The sequence below is a fragment of the Lactuca sativa genome, chromosome 9, assembly GCF_002870075.4.
Source record: "Lactuca sativa cultivar Salinas chromosome 9, Lsat_Salinas_v11, whole genome shotgun sequence".
Lineage (NCBI taxonomy): Eukaryota > Viridiplantae > Streptophyta > Magnoliopsida > Asterales > Asteraceae > Lactuca > Lactuca sativa.
Genome location: NC_056631.2, coordinates 167,663,909 through 167,684,537, shown reverse-complemented (window position 1 = coordinate 167,684,537; position 20,629 = coordinate 167,663,909). Strand labels below are relative to the sequence as shown.

The 20,629-nt window shown below is 33.2% G+C and overlaps 3 protein-coding genes and 1 non-coding gene across 4 annotated transcripts; 2 read left to right on the top strand and 2 right to left on the bottom strand.

Annotated features, from left to right (window-relative positions):
* Nucleotides 1-3,107: 3,107 nt before the first annotated feature.
* On the bottom strand, nucleotides 3,108-3,836 carry LOC111912711 (uncharacterized). The gene has a single exon (XM_023908440.1). The coding sequence runs from the start codon at nucleotides 3,834-3,836 to the stop codon at nucleotides 3,108-3,110; it is 729 nt and encodes a 242-aa protein (XP_023764208.1).
* Nucleotides 3,837-3,848: 12 nt separating this feature from the next.
* Nucleotides 3,849-5,170, bottom strand: LOC111912712 (uncharacterized). The gene is made up of 2 exons (XM_023908441.1): nucleotides 4,990-5,170; nucleotides 3,849-4,702 (listed from the first exon to the last, which is right to left on the bottom strand). Exons 1-2 carry the CDS (start codon nucleotides 5,168-5,170, stop codon nucleotides 3,849-3,851), a joined length of 1,035 nt encoding a protein of 344 aa, XP_023764209.1.
* Nucleotides 5,171-11,679: 6,509 nt separating this feature from the next.
* Nucleotides 11,680-11,751, top strand: TRNAM-CAU (transfer RNA methionine (anticodon CAU)). The gene has a single exon. It is a non-coding gene; the product is annotated as a tRNA-Met (tRNA).
* A 2,543-nt stretch (nucleotides 11,752-14,294) lies between these two features.
* On the top strand, nucleotides 14,295-14,660 carry LOC111912714 (uncharacterized). Its single transcript, XM_023908442.1, has one exon. The coding sequence runs from the start codon at nucleotides 14,295-14,297 to the stop codon at nucleotides 14,658-14,660; it is 366 nt and encodes a 121-aa protein (XP_023764210.1).
* Nucleotides 14,661-20,629: the final 5,969 nt, after the last annotated feature.

Genomic DNA, 20,629 nt, shown 5'->3' with positions numbered 1-20,629 from the left:
GTTGTCTGTGATATAGTTCCGAAGTTATACTCGGAAGTTCTATATATTAATTACTAAGTATGTTGCTATTGTTGATTTTACGTCAAAATAAAACCTGGTTTTAACTCAAATTATAGTTGTTGTCCTGCCTAAGTATTATAAATATTAGGAGTAATGCTTAAAGCATAGTCTAATAACTTAGGGTTTTAGAAACGAATATGCTTTTACTACTAGAACTAACGGAACTCGACAACTCTACATGAATTATTGTATTCATCAACTAAGATTGGAAATATTAGGGAAAATCCTCTGAATTGTAACCGCTAATCCCGTGCGAGCGAGGAAGTCGTGTATGAATAAGATACGGGTTGACAACCCCACTCGTGGTTGCTAGCTACAACCAAACTTAAGTGAGTGACAAACTGTCCTTTTATTTGTTTATTGTTCCGATGTTGATGAAGCGTGTGGAACTTATCTTAAGATGCGAAACTTTTAGCATCAAGCAGAGGTTTGAAACTAGTCATACAGCCGCAGTTACGGACTCGTGGTAGAAAATTGTTAGAAGCATTATACTTTGTCATTATACAAGTATTAATGTTAGGTATAAGTTTCCCAAACACTTATACTCTAAGTACAAGAAACTGATAGGTATACTACTTGTATATTAAGTAGATAATTATACCTAGCACACATACTCGTATAGAATTGAAATAGATTTATACATAGCGGTTTTACTCATATAGAATTGAAATAGATTTATAAGTAGCGGTTTTTACTCGTATAGAATTGAAATAAGATTTATACGTAGCAACCTTTGTTTGTATGGAATTACAAACACCTATATGCATAGTATATGAAACTTATAGGTATACTACTAAATAAACCATTATACCTAGGATCTATATATACTATATAGAAACAAGTATGAGTCATAATAATATTTTCGAACTATGGTCTATACTTTTTGAACTCAGAAAGAGTACTATTTTTACTAGAGTCAAAACCTGTGAACTCACCAACTTTATGTTGACGTATTTTCAAAACGCATGTGTTTTCAGGAACTTGATAAGCTGGAATAATATAACTTTCTATTATCAATAAAGGTACATAGTTTATAATAATTCTTTTGTACTGTTCAATATATATTTGATAACTATGATACAAGGAATGACGTTACACCGCCCGGTGTTTCCGCCGCCGGCTGGGGGTGTGAAAAAGAGTATCCTACTTCAGTTTTAAACTGTAGCTTGGATACGATAAAAAATGCTTCAACAAAAAATGAGATGTTTGATGCAATTGATGACATTATTGCAGAGCAAAATACAAATGAAGATATTTTTTGATGACGGGAGTAGTGGTGTAGACTCGGACTATGAAGCATTACTTAATGAGCTTAATACCAAGTTATACCCTAGTTCTAGCTGCATGTCTTCCTTAAACTTTCTATAAAAATTGTTGCATATTAAAGTTATCAATAAATGGACAGATAGTTCGTTTGACCAACTTTTAGAGCTTCTTAGAGTTTCATACCCAAAAGAAAACAAGATTCCAATTTCATACTATGATGCTAAGAAAAAGATGAGAAAGATAGGGTTAGGATACCAATCCATCCATGCTTGCGAGAATGATTGTTGTATATTTTGGAAGGGGAATGAATCTAAGGATACATGTCCGACTTGTAAAGAGAGCAGATGGGTTGACGAAAAAACAAAAAGGAAGAAAGTACCACAGAAAGTGTTAAATGAAGGTATAGTTGCAGACACACGACAAAAGATATGACTTGGCATACAACTGAGCGTTTAGAAGATGGTATAATGCGTCATCCAGTTGATGGGAGCGCATGGAAAGAATTCGATAAGAGATATCCATAGTTTTCTGAAGAACCTGGAAACGTCCGGTTAGGTTTGGCTGCCAGTGGGTTTAATCCCTTTAATGACATATCTAAGCCTTATAGTATGTGGCCGGTGATACTGACAACATACAATATGTCACCTTGGCTATGTATGAAAGAGACTTTTTCATGTTGACTTTACTAACTCCTAGTCCTAAATCACCTAGGAAAGACATGGATGTTTTTTTGAGGCCATTGCTGGACGAGTTGAAAATGTTGTGAGATACAGGAGTTCAAATAAGAGACACATCAACCAATACTGTATTTCAGATGTATGCAGTACTATTGTAGACCATCAATGATTTTCCTGCTCGTAGCAGTTTGTCTGGATGGATTGGTCAAGGTTATCTTGCATGCTCAACTTGTAATAAAGACACATCCTCATCAAGTGTAATCAACAAGATAGTTTATGTTGGTCATAGGCGATTCTTGGGGAGAAGGCATTCTTAGAGGAAGGACTTGGGGTTCAATGGCCAAATAGAGAGAAGAGCTCCTCCCAATAGATTGAGTAATGTAGAAATATTAGAGCAACTAGATCATCTTCGGAATAATATACTGGGAAAACATCCAAGTCTCAGAGGTAAGAAAAAAAAAGACGTCTTCTCACGAGCTAAATTGGACAAAACGAAGTATTTTCTTCGAGCTTGAATATTGGTCTTCTCATGACCTTAAACACAATACAAGTGTGATGCATGTGGAGAAAAATGTGTTAGAAAGCTTTTTGAATACTTGATTAATGAATGACAAATCGAAAGACACGATTAATACAAGAAGGGACTTAGAAAATTTGAGCATTCGAACAAACCTATGGATCGAAGAAGAGGGAATAAGATCAACAAACCACATCCTCCTTACTCTTTTAAGCGTGATGATCAGGGGCAAAACACGAAAAGTTATACCAGGGGGCCAAAACTAAAATTTTAAAAGAAGCCCTAAAAAAATTTATTCGATTTAACGTCATAAAATATAAAAAATCGAACAAAAAAATTAATATAAAATATTCTAACATCGCTCATTAAAGTGGAATTCGTCGATCTTTAACGTCTTTAAAGTGTTGCACATTCGTCTTTAAAGTAATCTTTTATGCAAGCTCCCTTTCTAAGTATAAAACCAATGAGTCGTTCAAAAACTCATCTTCCATTTTATTTCGTAGCCTTGTTTTAATAAGACTCACTGCTGAAAATGATCTCTCAGTTGTAGCAGTGGAAACCGAAAGAGTGAGTATAAGGCTAACTACTTAATAAATAAGATAAAAATTGGTTGCTCTTCTAGTCGTTATCAACCATTGACACAATTTTGAAATAGATATCAATTGTTTATATTCTTCACGTTGAACGATGTCCACCTCGTAATATTGGCGTTGCATCTTCAAAAGATTTATCTTGGTTTCATTGAAATCTTCAGGATAAAACTTTTCTACTAATTGACATACATCACCACTTCGAAAAGGATCATTAGAATTTTTAGGATATAAAGTTGTTGAAAGATGGGGTAACTTCATCGAGCTATCATTGAACTGATGATCGAATTCCATTAACTGATAGTTAATTGCTTCGATGAAAATATCTACTCGATAATGATGTTCAAGTGTATGATCGCTATGCTTATTACAAGATCCAACCCCTCTACTAATGTAAGAAGAAGACAAATCAGAGATATCGATGTTGTGTTCAAGAAAAAATGACTTAACATGAGCGAGAAAACTATCCCATCTTTCATCTTTCATTTTTTGCAATAGCAATTTGGTGGATGAAACTAGCCTCAATGCATTCAATATATCTTGAGATTGTCTTTGTAAATCTTGGCATAGTAAATTTGTGATCTTCATTATTTCTTTCTCCAGATGTAGAACAAAAATGAATTCAAATGTAGTAATAGTCTCATATGCTGAATTTACATCTCCTTTGATCGAACCAGTGCCATCCTCAATAATTTTAAGTAAAACCTCACAAATTGGATTAAACATTTTTATTAAGCTTCAAACCGATTTCAAGTGAGAACCCCATCTGGTATCCCCAGCCCGTTGTAATGTACCAATCTGATTGAGGCCTCTACCACTCTCCAATTCACCAATAGATTTAAAATATGCCATTTGTTCGGCTTGTGCATCTCTTAGTTGGTCAGAACGCTTGGAAGAAGCACCAACGATGTTGATAACAAAAGATAATTTAGTAAAAAACTTTTGCACCACAATAACTCCTTGTGAAGCGGCCATTAATGCTAATTGCAAACGATGAGCAAAACAATAAACATAATATGCAGATGGACAATCCTTTGAAATCAATGCTTGTAAACCTTTGAAATGACCTCGCATATTGCTTGCACCGTCATACCCTTGGCCACGAATCGACTTAAAATCAAGATTGTTATGTGTCAATAGAAAATATATTCTATCCTTCAGGGTTTGTGATGTAGTGTCAGGAACATGAACAAGTCCAAAGAAACGCTCCATAATAACGCCATCTTTATTTACGAATCTCAAAACAATAGACATTTGTTCTCTTTTAGACTCATCACGTGCTCCATCAACAAGTAAACTAAATTTTCCACCATCAATCTCCTCACAAATCATCCGTCTCACCCTATTAGAGATAAGGTTTAAACTCTCCTTTTGAATTGTTGGTGATGTATGTGATGCATGTTTAGGAGCAGTATGAAACAATTTTTTCATCTCATTGTTAAAAGAACATATTGCCTCCAACATTTCAAGGAAATTTCCTTTGTTAATGGAATATGGTCTTTCATTATGACCTCTAAATGCAATTGCTTGAAAGGCACACCAACGGACTGCATAAATAACAACTTTCAATCTCAATCTATTCTTCTTACGATCTTCATCGATAAATTTCTCAAAGTTATTTTGTATATTTTGAGTCTCATTTTACAAATCATCGTATGATTTTTGTGCAACATTGTGAAAAGATGTACACTCAGTTCCCATATGCTGCAAAAAAACACATTTTTCCCACCTACTTTCTTCCAATTTTGAAATTCATCTATAGTAAATGCTCGTTGGCCATAGTATCCCATTCTAGAAGGTTTGTTAAAAAGGAAACATGGAAAACAAAATGCAGAACTCTATGAATATTCAAGCCATGGAAATTTCTTGAACCAAGAACCTTGAAAGCTACGTTTATAGTCTTCTGGTCCAGATTTTGGATATGCAGAAAGTGTTGGTTGAAAGGGACCAAGATTCATATAAGCTCGTGGAACTGTATCTCGTTTATTGCTTGGATAATCATAAATTTGGATACGCAAACTAGGATCTCGTTCTAGTGTATTAAGACCAACATCATTCATTTCAAGACAAGGTTTTTTTGGGTTGATATGCGGCCAGAGGATCACTATCATTAAGAGTATTTGCATCTATAACATTTAGGGTGGTTTTGTCGGTATTTGAGAAGAAGTTTCATGTTTTCTTTTTAAAAATTCATCAAGTGTTGCTTGTTTTTTCATTTTGGCTTACTCTACATGGCATAATTAATAAATAGTTAACAAATAACTAAAAATTAATAATATCAAAAATAATAGTTCACATAATATTATTATTATTATTATTATTATTATTATTATTATTATTATTATATATAAACAAATAATCGGACTTTGTTCTAAAAGTTTCTACTAAACAAACAAAACTTATTCTAAAAGGTTTTATCAAAAAAACAAATGATAGATAATAGTATTATACAATTAAAAATTATAGTCTTTTAATTTGACATCTAATAGTATTAAACAATTAAAATTATAACATTTTAAATTTGACAGCTAATACCTATATGTCTCCATTCTCCTATTAAGTTTCAAACATTAACATATTATAGAGAGAAAGAAGGAGACTGGAGAGAGAACCAAGAAGCTTACAAGGGGATAGCCGATCAGAGAGATTGAAGAGTCGCACCGTCTGGTCGGAGATTGATCTATCAGTGGCCGGAGACGCAGAAATCAAAAAGGGCGTCTAGTAAGCACTTTGGCACCGGCAGTTGCGGCTACTGTAGCGATTTGTGGTCGGAAACACAGAAGATATCAAGGCAATGTTGGTTTGAGTAACAGAAATCAGCAAGGGCGGTGTCGATCGGAGACCCAATGGGTACATTTTCCAGCAATGAGTTTTTTCCAGTGCTAAATCAGGCGGTGGATTTTTGGGCGACTCCAGCGGATGAGTACTCTGACGGTGGGTATGATTTTTGACAAAAACAAATTTGATGATCTCTTATCTTGTTAATAATTTGGATGTTAAATTTGTTAATTGGTTTTCTTTTATAGAGTTTTAGTTTCCTAAAATCAGTATCCTAGTTTTATTAGAATTGTTATTGATTTTTTTCAACAAACTTCTTGCTTCTGTTGGAACTAATTTATGTGCGTAATAATCGAACATAACTGATTTATTGATTATTTAATATTCATAGTTAATTACTTTTTTAAATAATTTTTTCAATTACAGAGTATCCTTACTATATATAATACATTATGGGGGCCAAGACGTGAGCAAACTTATAAATCTATATATATATATATATATATATATATATATATATATATATATATATATATATATATATATATATATATATATATATATATATATATGGTTCACGTATTTAAAGTAGTTATTGTGTTATTCTATGCACCAATCAGATTTTAGATAAATCAAATCATTTAATAAATAATATAAGGGTATTATAGTAATCTTATTATTAGTTAATTATGGTAAAATAGATATATAATTGGATATTAGTTGTATTCCTAGTAAATCGCAAGAAGCACAGATATATTTATAACACTCAATCAGCATCAAGATTTAAAACCCTAAATTGAAGCCAGTATCATTTTTTCCTTCTTCACTTCTCAAATTCGATCGACACCTCCCAAAATTACACCTCCTCTTCTTCGCATCACCTCCCTCTGGTCGGAAGAAGCCAAATGATTGCAGCTCCCTTCTCTCTTCTCCAATCGATCGATGAAATTAACAGCTCCTTAATCTTGCTGATTGATCGGACGTAATTGTCCCCCTTTTCCTCCTCTATTTCTGATTCGAATAACACCACATTCTTCTATTTTTTTATTGGCAGAATTGATGAATGTCGGTGGTTTGGCGGAGATTAATGGACTTATAAGGTAGGGTGTTTGGTGATGGTGGTGGCTGGAATGTGGTATAAGGTGGTACTGAGTGGTTCGGTGGTGGCAGTTTTCACGAGACAAGGGGAGGAATAAGGGTAGTTTCGATTGGCTGCTGTGATTTGGGTTCTCACAGGTGGCTGTTTAAGCTAGATTCGTTGGTGATGAAGGTGGGATAAAGGAGGGAGAAGGGTGATGTTTTTTGGGAGTTTGAAGGTTGTTAACGGTGATGGGTAAGAAATCTGTAAAGTACAAAGTGAAGGTAGTTTGTCACTATTTTCATATCAAATTTACTTCTTCTTATATGATAAAAATCAATTTGTTTCTATAGATGATTCAATGGATGATATTGGTGCAATTCCAATTCTTTTGGAATGGAATCATGAATTCCAATTCTGTTGGAATGGAATCATGAAATCTAATTCTATTGGAATTGAGTATGAATATTTTCTCACTGATTTATGCACGTTCTACAATTATTGGTTATTGGTTTTGGTGCAATTCACAAGTCCACATATTTTTCCAAAGAAATTTAGTTTTTTATTTTTCATTTGCTAATGCATTATTGGAATCTAAACTACAATTTATTTTCACAGAAGCTGATGCTTGAAGAACGGACCACAAAATTGAAAGTGATTCTAAGCAACATTATTCTTTTAGAATGTATTAGTGCCGTTGTTAGATTTTGATGTTTTCTTTCCTATTTTGAAAGTTTTTTTTAGTTTTATTTTTTAACAATAAATATAATTCTTAACAATTGTTACTAATATTCTATAAGAAATAATGTATTTTTCGTTTTTTATTCTTCAATTGATTGTCCAGGAATTTGTTGTTCTACAAGAAGTTTTTAAAGTTATGATCAAGAAATAGGTTCAAAAATATTTTTATATTTATAGTTCAAGAATATTTTTATTTTTGAATATACTCATAAACATATTCTGTCAGAATCTACGAATTAAAAGAATTATAATTCGTAAAATCGGGTTTTTAAAATTAATAGAATTTATGATCCCTTAAAATATGCAATTTTCCTTTATTAAATGTATATTAATTGACTAAAATACCATTGTAAGTAAATTAGATGATATTTTTCAATTATATTTAATTCAATAATATGTATTAATCACTTTCTTAAAATAAGTAAAATTGATTGGCTCACATTTATGCATACAATAACACAATAATTACTTTGAATAAAATAACATAAGCTTATATATGTATATATATATATATATATATATATATATATATATATATATATATATATATATATTAGAATGCCAAAAATCAGGGGGGCCATAGCCCCCTGGCCCTCTCTTAGCTCCGCCTCTGATGATGATCGAAAACATTTTTGTCAATTCATAAAAGAAGTGAGGATACCCGATGATTTTTTATCAAACTTTAAAAAGAGAGTGGTTGCACATGATTCAAATATCATCGGGTTAATGTCTCATGATTTTCACATTCTCATGCAACGATTGTTGCCCATTGGAGTTCGTGTATTCCTGGATAAGGATACTTCAACAACAATCATTAAGCTTTGTACTTTCTTTATAAAAAAATTGTTCAAGAACCATAAATGTTGAAGATATGATTAAAGCACATGATGAGCTAATAAATATATTATGAAAATTGGAGTTGATTTACCCTCCAACATTTTTTTGACATAATGATTCATTTAGTTCTTCATTTACCAGAAGAATCTATTCTCGGAGGGCCTATGTTCATGAGTGGATGTATCCATTTGAAAGATACATGAAAAAGTTGAAAAACTATGTCAAAAACAAGGCCAAGCCTAAAGGTTCAATATCATAAGGTTATGTTGTTGAGGAAACATTGACATTCTACTCCATGTATCTTAAGGATGTGCAAACAAAATTTAATCGTCCCGAAATAGATGAGGATGATGGCATTCCAAATAGGCAATTATCAGTGTTTTCATCACAGTGTCGACCAATTTCCAAAGCGATAATTATGAATCTTTCTCCACGAGATAAGAAAAAATTAGAATGGTTTGTATTAGACACTTGTGATGAGATTAAATACTTTAAATTGTAAGTATTTTAATGTTTTCTCTATTTAAATAACAAGTGTTTTGATAGTATTAATAAAAAAATTTATAATATACACATCGAATTTGCATATGAACTTCCTGAAAGTGATCCTGAAATAGAATTTCCTACATGGTTCTACAACAAGGTAAATACAATATAAATTTAGTGTATAATAGTACTTAAAGGTATCATACTTATATATGTTTTTCTAATCTATCGTCTTCGAAATGAAGCGTCTCCTTTCTACACTAACGAACTAAATGCATTGGCACGTGGCTCTTTATATGAAAATACTTACACTGTTTTCATAGTGAATTGTTTTAGATTTGTAGTACTCAGTCGAGATAATAATCAAACTACTCAGAACAATGGCGTTGTTGTATGAGAGGTAGATAATTCCTTATTTTATGGCCAACTAGAGGAGATTGTAGAGTTACACTATTTAAGTGGTTACTCGGTTGTACTGTTTCGTTGTAAATGGTTCAACACACATGAGAAGGGATGACATATTATAGAAAACAATATCATCAGTATCAACATTCGTTATAGTTGGTACAAGGAACAATCGTAAATGTTAGCTACACAAGCAAAACAAGTTCTTTTTTATCTCCAAGATCCATCTCGAAATAGTAACTGGAGGGTTGCGGAAGAAGTTCACCACCGAAAACTTTGGGATCATCCATCTATTGGTGTTGTCAACGAGATAGATGTTCCACATGTCACTAACTCGTCTGATTTTGAGTTGGTTGTCGATGTAGGTAACTTACATATGGAAACCGATTTTGATGAAATTGATGAATCAAGTGTGGTTGTCGAGCCTGTTGAGGAGTATGAAAGTTTTATTGATGACGAAAATGAAGCAGCTAAAATATACTCTTCAGATGATAACAAAGAAATATATGTTTATAACCATGATGATGGTCTTGTAGAAAAATATTATTCCAGTGATGATTCCGATTGATGGCATCATATGGTTATTATATATATTTTTATTATGTGTGTTAGAGCATCCACATCGGTCTTTCAAAGATGGCTTGCAAATGAAATGGAGGTGCCATGTCACTAATATTACCTCTTTGTCTTTCAAGTGCTGCAAAAAGTGTTGCAATGCCACTGTATCTTTTAATCTTTTATATTGTTTTATATTACTTTTCTTTACAATAGTTTAAAAAACACCCATAACAAATAATTATAATGAGTAAAAGGATAAATAATTTATTGGCAAAACATTATGAATATATATATATATATATATATATATATATATATATATATATATATATATATATATATTACATTATTAATCATAATTAATTTTAGATTTATTTTAAGTTTTATAAATTAATTGGTGATGTGTCAATGGGGTCCACTTTGAAAAGATAATTTGTATTGTATTGATGTGGATGATAATTACAAAGCTGACGTGACGTAATTGAAAGATTAGTGGCATTGCATTGATGTGGATGGTCTTATATTTGTGAAAATATGTTATTTTATATGCTTATTGTATGAATATTTGATGTAACTGTTAAAATAATGTTGTAAATTTTATTATTCATTGTCACATAAATTGTTTATTCTTTTGATAGAAATCTCAATCAAGGTCATGGTAGTTGTTGCGCGAGGGCATGACGGAGATGGCTGGGATAGACCACCTTTGGAGTGGAAATCGTCTTTTGACAGCATATGAGTCTTGTATGCTATTTGCTTCCTTTGAATATATGTATTTATCTTGACTAAAATTTTAAATTGTTAACGTTTGAATTCATGTGTTGATGTAGCAAAAACCAAGCGTGGAAAGGGTAGAGACATAAACCTCATTCAAGAATACAAAAAAAAAGATAAAACTCCTCTACCTGTTGTGAAACCTTCAAGTGCGTGGGAAAAAGTCATAGCATGTTTGTTAGTCTAATTTCCAATAAGATTGCAACTAGCATCCCACCCTAATATACAAGTTGGTCTAAGGTTCCTGATAGTGCTAAAGATCGCATATATATGAGGCTTAATGTAAGTATAAAATGTTTTATTTGTTTATTTGTTTATAATTTTTAAATATATATGTTTACCAGTTTCTTTTTTGCAACATTTATTTTAACATTGAGTAACATAGAGGTATTGATGCTTGGGGAGGGATTGTTGAAGGAATTCAGAGAGATTGTGTGAGTCGATACAGGGGTAGGAAATACTAGCGATGAGGAGTAATTTCACATTTTAGAAATTGCATGATTTCGTTTTCTTAATACCTTGACTGGTTTGTATGAAATTTGATGTTAACTTTTGTGTTAGCTTTGATTACTTTTGGATTTAATGGATGATATTATGTTTTAGTACAAAATCTAGAAATATAATTAAAACGTTTTGGTACAAAATCTGGATATTTATATAAAAATATTTGTGTATAAAATTTTGAAAAAAAAACCCATAATATATTTATTTAGAACATGCGGTAGAAACTTTTTTTTTTTGTTTATGTAGAGTAGTAAACAAACAATCTATAGAAACAAAACTTTGTAACTGGAGTATGATTATGTTGAAACAAAATGTTGTTTTAAAATAAATAAATAAATAAATAAATAAAACTTAACCACTAGGTCTGTTTATTAATTACTACTATTAATTTGACAATATTATCAACAAATCAGAGTGGCGCAGCGGAAGCGTGGTGGGCCCATAACCCACAGGTCCCAGGATCGAAACCTGGCTCTGATACAAGAGAAAAGCTTCTGCATCTTTTTAAAACTGACCCTTTATTTCCGTTTTTCCTGTTTTTGCCCTTTTACTTTCTGTTGATTTTTATACTTGCTAATGTAGATTCTACTTTTCTGAGATATAATATCGGACTTATTAAAAACTTTAATAATCATTACATTAAATATCATTTACGTCAAATATATATCGTTAAACCATTAATGGCCCCAACTGATGATGGGAAAAAGAAAAAGATATTTTTTATGAACATATAAATGTAAAAACTAAAAAGTGGTGTGTTTTTTTTTTTTTTTTTTTTTTTTTGGTGTGTGTGTGTGTGTTTGCTTCTAAGGTCAAGATTGTAACTTTCTGTTTTTTTCTTGCTTATGTGATCCTGTAAAAAGTAATTGCTCTTATCAAATACTATATAAATGTCTCATATCATAATAAAAGGTGTTGCATCCTTTTATGTTATCAAAAAGGTTTTCCTTCGTAATGGTCATAAAGCAAAACACCAAGGGGTAAAACTGTTACTTGGTAGCCCTTGCGATTCAAACATGAATGTTACTCAAAAACTCAAATCCAAGAATTTCTACCAATAACTTAAATGTTCTAATTTTAATCCATCTTAATAACTTATCAACTAAATTGTCAAGGATTTATGTATACGCACAATCTTCAATGACATTCAAAGTCTTGTAAACAGTGTTCTAACATGATGGGAAATGATAAGTTTTTAAGTTCACATGATACCTTGACATATCTTTTCACATGATTTCATTCAACACTATGGTTAAATATCTCATTTATCTCCATACAATGCATGTTGATTTCTAATGAAAAAAGCAAGAAGCTAAAAGCCAACTTGTTCACTAAAAGGGGAGAGGTAAAATTCATCTTTAAAGACTCCCATCACTTTCACATACCAAAATTAAGCAATAATTACATTGTCACGATCTTTACAATAAAAAAACTTGACATACATTACATATATGGATAATTTTAAAAGACAATTTATATTAAAATTTAAAATTTCCCATCCACTTCACATACCATAATTAAGCCCCTAATGACATTTTTTCCTTGTCACATGATTTTACATGTTGGATCTCTGTGTCAGAGATCGCATAGTGAAGACCTAATGTTTGATGTTAGATATTTCCTCATTTTTCTCTATGGATCATGCAATTGCTGCAGTATTGAGGTGAAATGTAATTACCCTTCTTGGCTAACTGATGTTGGTGACTGAGTATTTAAAGTATTGGACTATCGGATTCTGCTGGTTTTCGCTCGCCTTTCGTTTACGTTTGCTCTTCTGTTATGTTAAACATCACCTACTTCGTTCTTGCTTTAGTTTAGTTTCTACAACTTTGTTTATATTTTTTTCTATTTCTTTTGTTATTGTTTTCCTGTACTCTTTGGTGGTCCAGCTTCCCGCTGGTTACTCTCTAATAAATTTCGTTGTGCAAATATATATAATAAATCGACAATTTATACGAAATTAAAAATCTCCCATTCCCTTCACATACATTAATTAAGCCATAATGATTTTTTTACCCTTGTTACATGATTTTTATTATAAGAAGGATATTCAATTTTTCTATAAAAAATTTAACATGCATTGCATATAAGAATAACATAAAAAAAAAAAAAAAAACGATTTATATCGAAATTTAAAATCTCTTGTCCTTCTTCACATACCATAATTAAGTCATAATAATATTTTTATCTTTGTCTAAAGATGAGCAAAAACCGAATTGAAAATCGAAAAACCGACTAAACAGAACACCCGATAATAACATAATAACTGAAGGAGTTTGTTTAATTTTTTTTATAGAAATATTACTGTTTCGGTTCAGTTTTGTGATATAAACCGAACCGTAATAAAAACAAACAATAGGGACTTTCTGAGTTAAAAAAATAAGTTAGAGACTAAACACGCAAATTATCCCAAACCACAGGGACCATTCGTGTAATTTACTCTATTTTCTAATACTTTACTATTGCATAGTCATTTTAGTATATTTAAATTGAATATTGTACGATTTATAACAATCGTATTTTCAATGGGTTTAAACCCAAAAAAAAACTAAAAATCTATGAACTACAAACCTAACCCGTATCCGTTTTAAAACTAACTCATACTCATCTTTGCCTTTATTATGAAATTTGACATACATATACATTTCATACGACAATACAAATTAATACAAAAATGTATATCCAAAAAACACCAAAAAAGGTTCAAATCCAATTAATCCTTTTAGAGGTGGAAGATGAAGTTCATATTTAAAGCGACCCATCCCCTTTGGATACATTACATCAAAATGACATTTATACCCTTGTCACATGATATTTACACAAGCAATATATGAGGTGTCGAAGTTAGAAGATGGACTTAGGAGCCCCCCACCCCGAAGTTAAATGTTTCCACTGCATACTCATGAACACAACAGTTCCACATCATGATCACCAATTCACCATAACCTCTGAAAAAAACACAAGATCCTCCATTTCATTCATATAGGCCAAGATTTCAAATTCAACCCCATAACAAAACAAACATGGCTTTGAAACCTAATGCCACCACTGTTTCATTAACACCTGCAAAAATGGCGACAGAAACTCCAGTCAAGATTGGCACAAAAGGAACCGTTGGATCTCTCATGATGAAAGAACTCGAGTATTTCAACATGCTTGAGGTTAAAGTACACTCTCGAAAGCATAGCTTACAAGTAGCGGAAGCAGCTACAACTTCGGGTGAACAAGCAGATTCAGCGACTAAAACCCCGAAAAGCAAGAAAAGAGGCAACAAATTTGTTCCAAGATTCTGTTCTGTGATCGATGTAGCAGATATCAATGGACCTAAAATGATCTCGGGGTTTAATTACAAGACTCTGAAAGCCGATGTTCGTAAATTACAGGTTTAGTTTTTTGCAAAAATGTCGGCGTGTTTTCATTGATATTGTTGTGTTGCTTGATCTACTTGTACTATTTTCTTCGAGTTTTGTACCATAAATAGCAATAAAAAAAAATTACTACATGTATTCAATATAACAAGGGAACGACACATAATCACGGATGTGGCTCAATCAAGATTAGAAAATTGTATGTTTTTTTTAGATGAGTTCACAGAGGATTAAATTCAAACTTCGTTACTGTTTTCTGAAAAATTATTGGTAGAGATTCCACCTAATTTGAAGATGAATTAGTCTAATTCAAACCTCGATCAAAGGCGTTGAATATTAGTGAAGTCAACAGTTATTGACTAATCAATTGATCAACAGAAAAAGTAATGAAATACCCACAAGAACATTTAAATCCTTAATGAACATTGTTGAAATCAAATGTTAATTTAGAATACAAAGAACAAGTACCGAAGAAACTGTTTTTTAAGTCGATTCTGTAAAGCTACTGTAAGAATCTTTATGTTTTTATGGATGATTCAAGGGCTGTGTAGCGGTGTGTATTGGAAGAAGACAAGACAATATCCAGACACCAATTCACATACGCACATACGTTGGAAAAAGAAACTAGCAAGCACAAATTCCGAATTACAAACAAAAAACGGAGAAATAGTACAATCTGATCAAAATTCAACATATGTAACAAAAGTCAAAATTATCATTAACTATTTAACTATTTATAATTAATCTTTTTGGATAAAAATATTGGAATCCTAAGTCAAGGAGAACTTGCAAACCAAGCAATTTAATTTATGGCTACTTAGTTTTAGGAAACTGTGTTTAAGTCGGTTCCTAGTTTCTATATTCTGATTCATAAGTCGGTAATATATATATATATATATATATATATATATATATATATATATATATATATATATATATATATATATATATATATATATATATATATATATATATATATATATATATATATTGGGTTTTCTGTGCATCAAATACATTCTAAACTCGGCAGCAGAAAAATCGAAACAACGATATACCTAAATGTACATGCAACCTATAGATCTATGGCTTCATGCTAATTACATCTACCCTAGAAAACATACAAACAAAAAAAAACATACCTCTTATGTAGCCCTTCATCTCCATGCTTGAGATCTTGATCTTCCATGAAATTGCTTGGATTAAAGGACCCAAACCAGAATATCTCTAATTGTATCACACCCAATGACACCAAAGAGTAGAATAAAAATAACTAAGAGAATGGTCAAATTACCAAACCCAAAGAGGGTTAGAAATCGTCCCAATGGGAGGAGGAAGAATGGTTGGCGAAAACTTCAAACCAAGGTGCAATGAGGAATGAAATCCCTACGGCCCTATTTATAGCATTGGATCCCTCCTAAGGTTTAGTACTCCTTCCCATGTGGGATGGAGGCATAACCACGAAATTTCACTCATTTCCCATGTGGGATGGAGTGAATTTCATCCAACCCTAATTCCATAAGAGTCCTGGTACATTCCTGATTAACCAACTATCGATTAATGAACATTCAACCCTTTAATTAACTAAACTGTTAATTAATTCCCATAATATATTTCCAAAATATATTTCCAATTAGTTTCTAATTAATTATTAATCATAATAATTAATAAACCAATTTCTCATTTATTTATTCTACTCAATTTAGGTCTTGAGGGCAACCCAAAAGGACCTTGTTATTATTAGAAATATTCTCAATAGTTAATGACCTTGGACACTATTCCAACAATACACACACACACACACACATTAGAATCAAGTTATGATTTCAGAATGTAACACAATCTAGTTGAGTTTTGAGTTATTTTCTCAATATATTGGAGAGTTTCATATTATTATTTTTTTTTATCTTGAATTGGTATTAGAGCCTAGAAACCGAAGGCTGTGAAATCGGTTCAAGGAGGTCGGAGCGACTTCAATTGTCTGTCCGATGCTCACACCAACCAATTACACTATCTGGTCCTGCGTATGAAGGTGGTGCTTAGAATTCACAAGGCTTGGACAGTGATCGATCCAGGAACAGACAAGAACGAGGAAAAAGATTACCTTGCTACGGGGTTGCTTTATCATGCAATTCCAGAAAGCTTGATAATGCAAATTGGTGATATCGAGTCTTCAAAGGCTCTGTGGGAATCGATCAAGGCTCGCTATGTAGGGGATGATAGGATGAAAGAGGCAAGATTACAAACCCTAAGCGCTGACTTCGACATGCTGAAGATGACATAGAAGGAATCAATCAACAGTTTCGCTGAAAAACTGTCCGGAATCTCGTCACAATCGGCAGTACTTGGTGAAACGATTAAAGAATCAAAGATGGTGAAGAAATTCCTCAATTCGTTGCCAAGAAAATACATCCACATGGTGGCCTCCCTTGAGCAAGTCCTTGATCTGAAGATGGTGGGCTTCAAGGATGTGGTTGGGCGGTTGAAAGCCTACAAGGAGAGGGTGAAGGAGGCTGATAACGACAGAGAAGGGCAGATGAGGGTGATGTTTGTGAAGTCTCCAGGCGGTGGTAGTTTGAGCAGTAGCGTTGGTTCGAGTAGTCGGAAGTCGTAGATTCATTCAAGGAGGAAAGGGGTTGGTGGATCAAATAACTTAAGTGGGTCATCAAATGGGTACAAGCCTCGACGGACCCACGACCCAAAACAGAATGATAATCGACCCACTGATCAAAACAGGCCCAACTTTGATCAAAAGCCCAAATCCAATCCCAATCCAAACCGTAAACCGAAAAAGACCTGTCCAAAACTATTTGTTACCGGTGTGATAAACTGGGCCACTTCGCGTCTTAATGTCCGGACCAAATTAAAAAATTACAAGAAAGTAATTTTGCCGAATATGACGATACCGACGAGACTGTATTTTTACAAGAGGCTGTATTTTTAAACGAAGAAAAGGTGATATCTTCTCGATACGACTCACAAGATAACGATGTGTGGTATTTGGATAATGGGGCAAGCAATCACATGACGGGAAACCGGTCATTTTTCTCGGAACTCGATGAAGGCATAACCAGGAGGGTTAAATTTGGAGATAATTCGTGTGTAAAAATAAAGGGAAAAGGTGCTATACTTTTCCAATGCAAGAGGGGTCAACAAAGGCTAATGACGGAGATTTACTACATACCGGATCTCAAGAAAAATATTATTAGCCTCAGACAAGCAATCGAAGCCAGGTGTGATACTCGAATGAAAGACAACAACTTGACCATGAACGATGCCGATAATTCCTTATTAATGAAAGTACAAAGAACTCCAAACCGCCTTTATAAAATAAAATTAAAAATTGGAGTTCCTATTTTCCTTCATTCGAGACTAAGTGAAGATACATGGCAATGGCTTGCAATACTTGGGCATATCAATTTCGAGTCAATGAAAAAGATGTCCAAGAAGGGTCTAGTCAAAGGGTTACCCCAATTTGATCATGAGAATCAATTGTGTGAGTCTTGCTTGGTGGGAAAGCAAATAAGAAAGTCATTCCCAACTATGAAGACATACAAAGCAAAACAACCATTGGAACTAGTTCACGGTGATTTATGCGGTCCGATCACGCTGGCAACCTAAGGTCAAAATTGGTATATTTTTACACTAATTGATGATTTTTCACGATTTATGTGGATCTATCTCATGAAAGAAAAGACACTTCAAAAAATACAAAGCTTTGGTGGAGAATGAAATTGGAAAGCCTTTGAAAGTGTCTAGAAGTGATCGAGGAGGTGATTTTACTTCTCTCGACTTTAATTCTTTTTGTGATCAAAACAGAGTCAAACACCACCTTACCGCCCTATATTCTCCACAACAAAACGGAATTATGAAACGAAGAAACCGAACACTTACGGACATGACCCGAAGTATAATGAAGGCAATGCATGTTCCAAACTACTTATAGGGAGAAGCGGTAAATCACTCTACAAATTTAATCAATTGTGTTTACACAAGAGTCCTTGGTGATACAACTCCTTACAAAAAGTTGTATAAAAGAAAACCGAATTTAGAAAATGTTCGTATATTTGGGTGTCTAGCACATGCAAAAGTTGAACCGGTTAATCTAAAGAAGTTGGATGCAAGATCAAGACCACTAGTGAATGTTGGTTCCGAACCGGGTACGAAAGCTTATTGGTTATTTAACTCGGTAACACAAAAAATAATCATGAGTTGAGACGTTATTTTTGATGAAACCAAAGGGTGGGATTGGATTAAAGAAGAAGGAACCAACAATGAAGAATCGGGCTCATTCATAATACCATGGGACTATCCGAGAGACGAGGCAAACAACAACCAAGGAAACGATGTAAATAATGATCCAATTGAACTGATTGAATTGGATCATGAGATTGGAGATGGAGCGGAAGTACAAGATAATGAATAACCAAGTCTGGTAAATAATAATGTTCAACAAGGAGTTGCAAATCAAATACCCTCAAGAACAAGAGTACCTCCAAGACCATTTCAAGATTATGAGCTTGATCTTGATAATCTCGAAGAAATTCTTCTTACAACCAATGACGAGTCGGTATCTGTTGAAGAAGCAAGGAAATAACCATAGTAAGTCAAAGCCATGGATGCATATATTAATTCGATAAACAAGAATAATACTTGGACTATTGTGAACAAACCTATGGGGGTGAAGCCAATTGGACTCAAGTGGGTGTTCAAATTGAAGAAAGATGCAGATGGCACCATTAATAAATACAAGGAAAGGTTAGTTCCTAAAGGTTACGTGCAACAACCCAGTATTGATTTTCAAGAAGTATTTGCCCCGATAGCTCGAATTGAAACCAATCGATTTCTTATAGCCTTAGCCCCTACTCATGGGTGTGAGCTTAAACACTTAGATGTTAAAACGGCATTCTTACATGGAGAATTGAAGGAAACCATTTATGTATCGCAACCAAAAGGCTATATAAAGAAAGGCAACGAGCATAAAGTATATCGCATTACGAAAGCACTATATGGTCTAAGACAAGAACCTCGAGCATGGAACACGAAGATTGATGGGATTTTGAAGAGTATGAAATTTCAAAACTGCATGAAAGAACCATCGGTGTACCGAAAAAGTGAAGGATCTAACTTTCTAATTTTAGCAATTTATGTTGATGATTTATTTGTCATAGGTGCAAATTTGAACATAATAAAGAGGTTCAAATTAGATATGTCCAAGAACTTCGAGATTTCAGATCTTTGAAGATTGACTTATTACCTTGGCATTGAAGTTAGCAAGATGAATTGGGGATTACTATAAACCAAGAAGCATATGCTCAACGCATTTTAAAAGAATATGGTTTATATGATTGCAATCCGACCCACATTCCAATGGAACCGGGAAATAAGGCCGAATATGAACCCGAAATCGACCCAACAGAATATCGAAAGGTGGTAGGATGTCTTAGATATCTCTTGAAAACAAGACCCGATATGTCATATGTGGTTGGAGTTGTTAGCCGATACATGCAAAGTCCAAGAGAATCACATGTCGGTGCAATCAAACATATCCTTAAGTACTTACGGGGAACAACGGGATACGAAATCAAGTACGAAAGGATGGGACAAAGGTGACTTATTGGTTTTAGTGATAGTAGTCACAATGTTGACCCAGATGATGGAAGAAACACAACTGGTCACATTTTCTACTACCTTTATCTCCGATAACATGGTGTTCGCAAAAGCAAGATATTGTTGCTTTATCATCTTGCGAGGCGGAATTCATGGCAGTCACGGCGACCACATGTCAAGCAATATGGCTTCAATATTTGCTTGGAGAAATCATGAACAAGGAGCAAGAGAAAGTGGTTCTTAAAGTTGATAACAATTCGGCTATCAAACTAACGAAGAATCCCATCTTTCATGGAAGGAGTAAACACATTCACACGAGGTTTCACTTCATTCGTAATTGTGTTGAAAACAATCAAGCGGAGGTGGAATACAGTCCTAGTGAA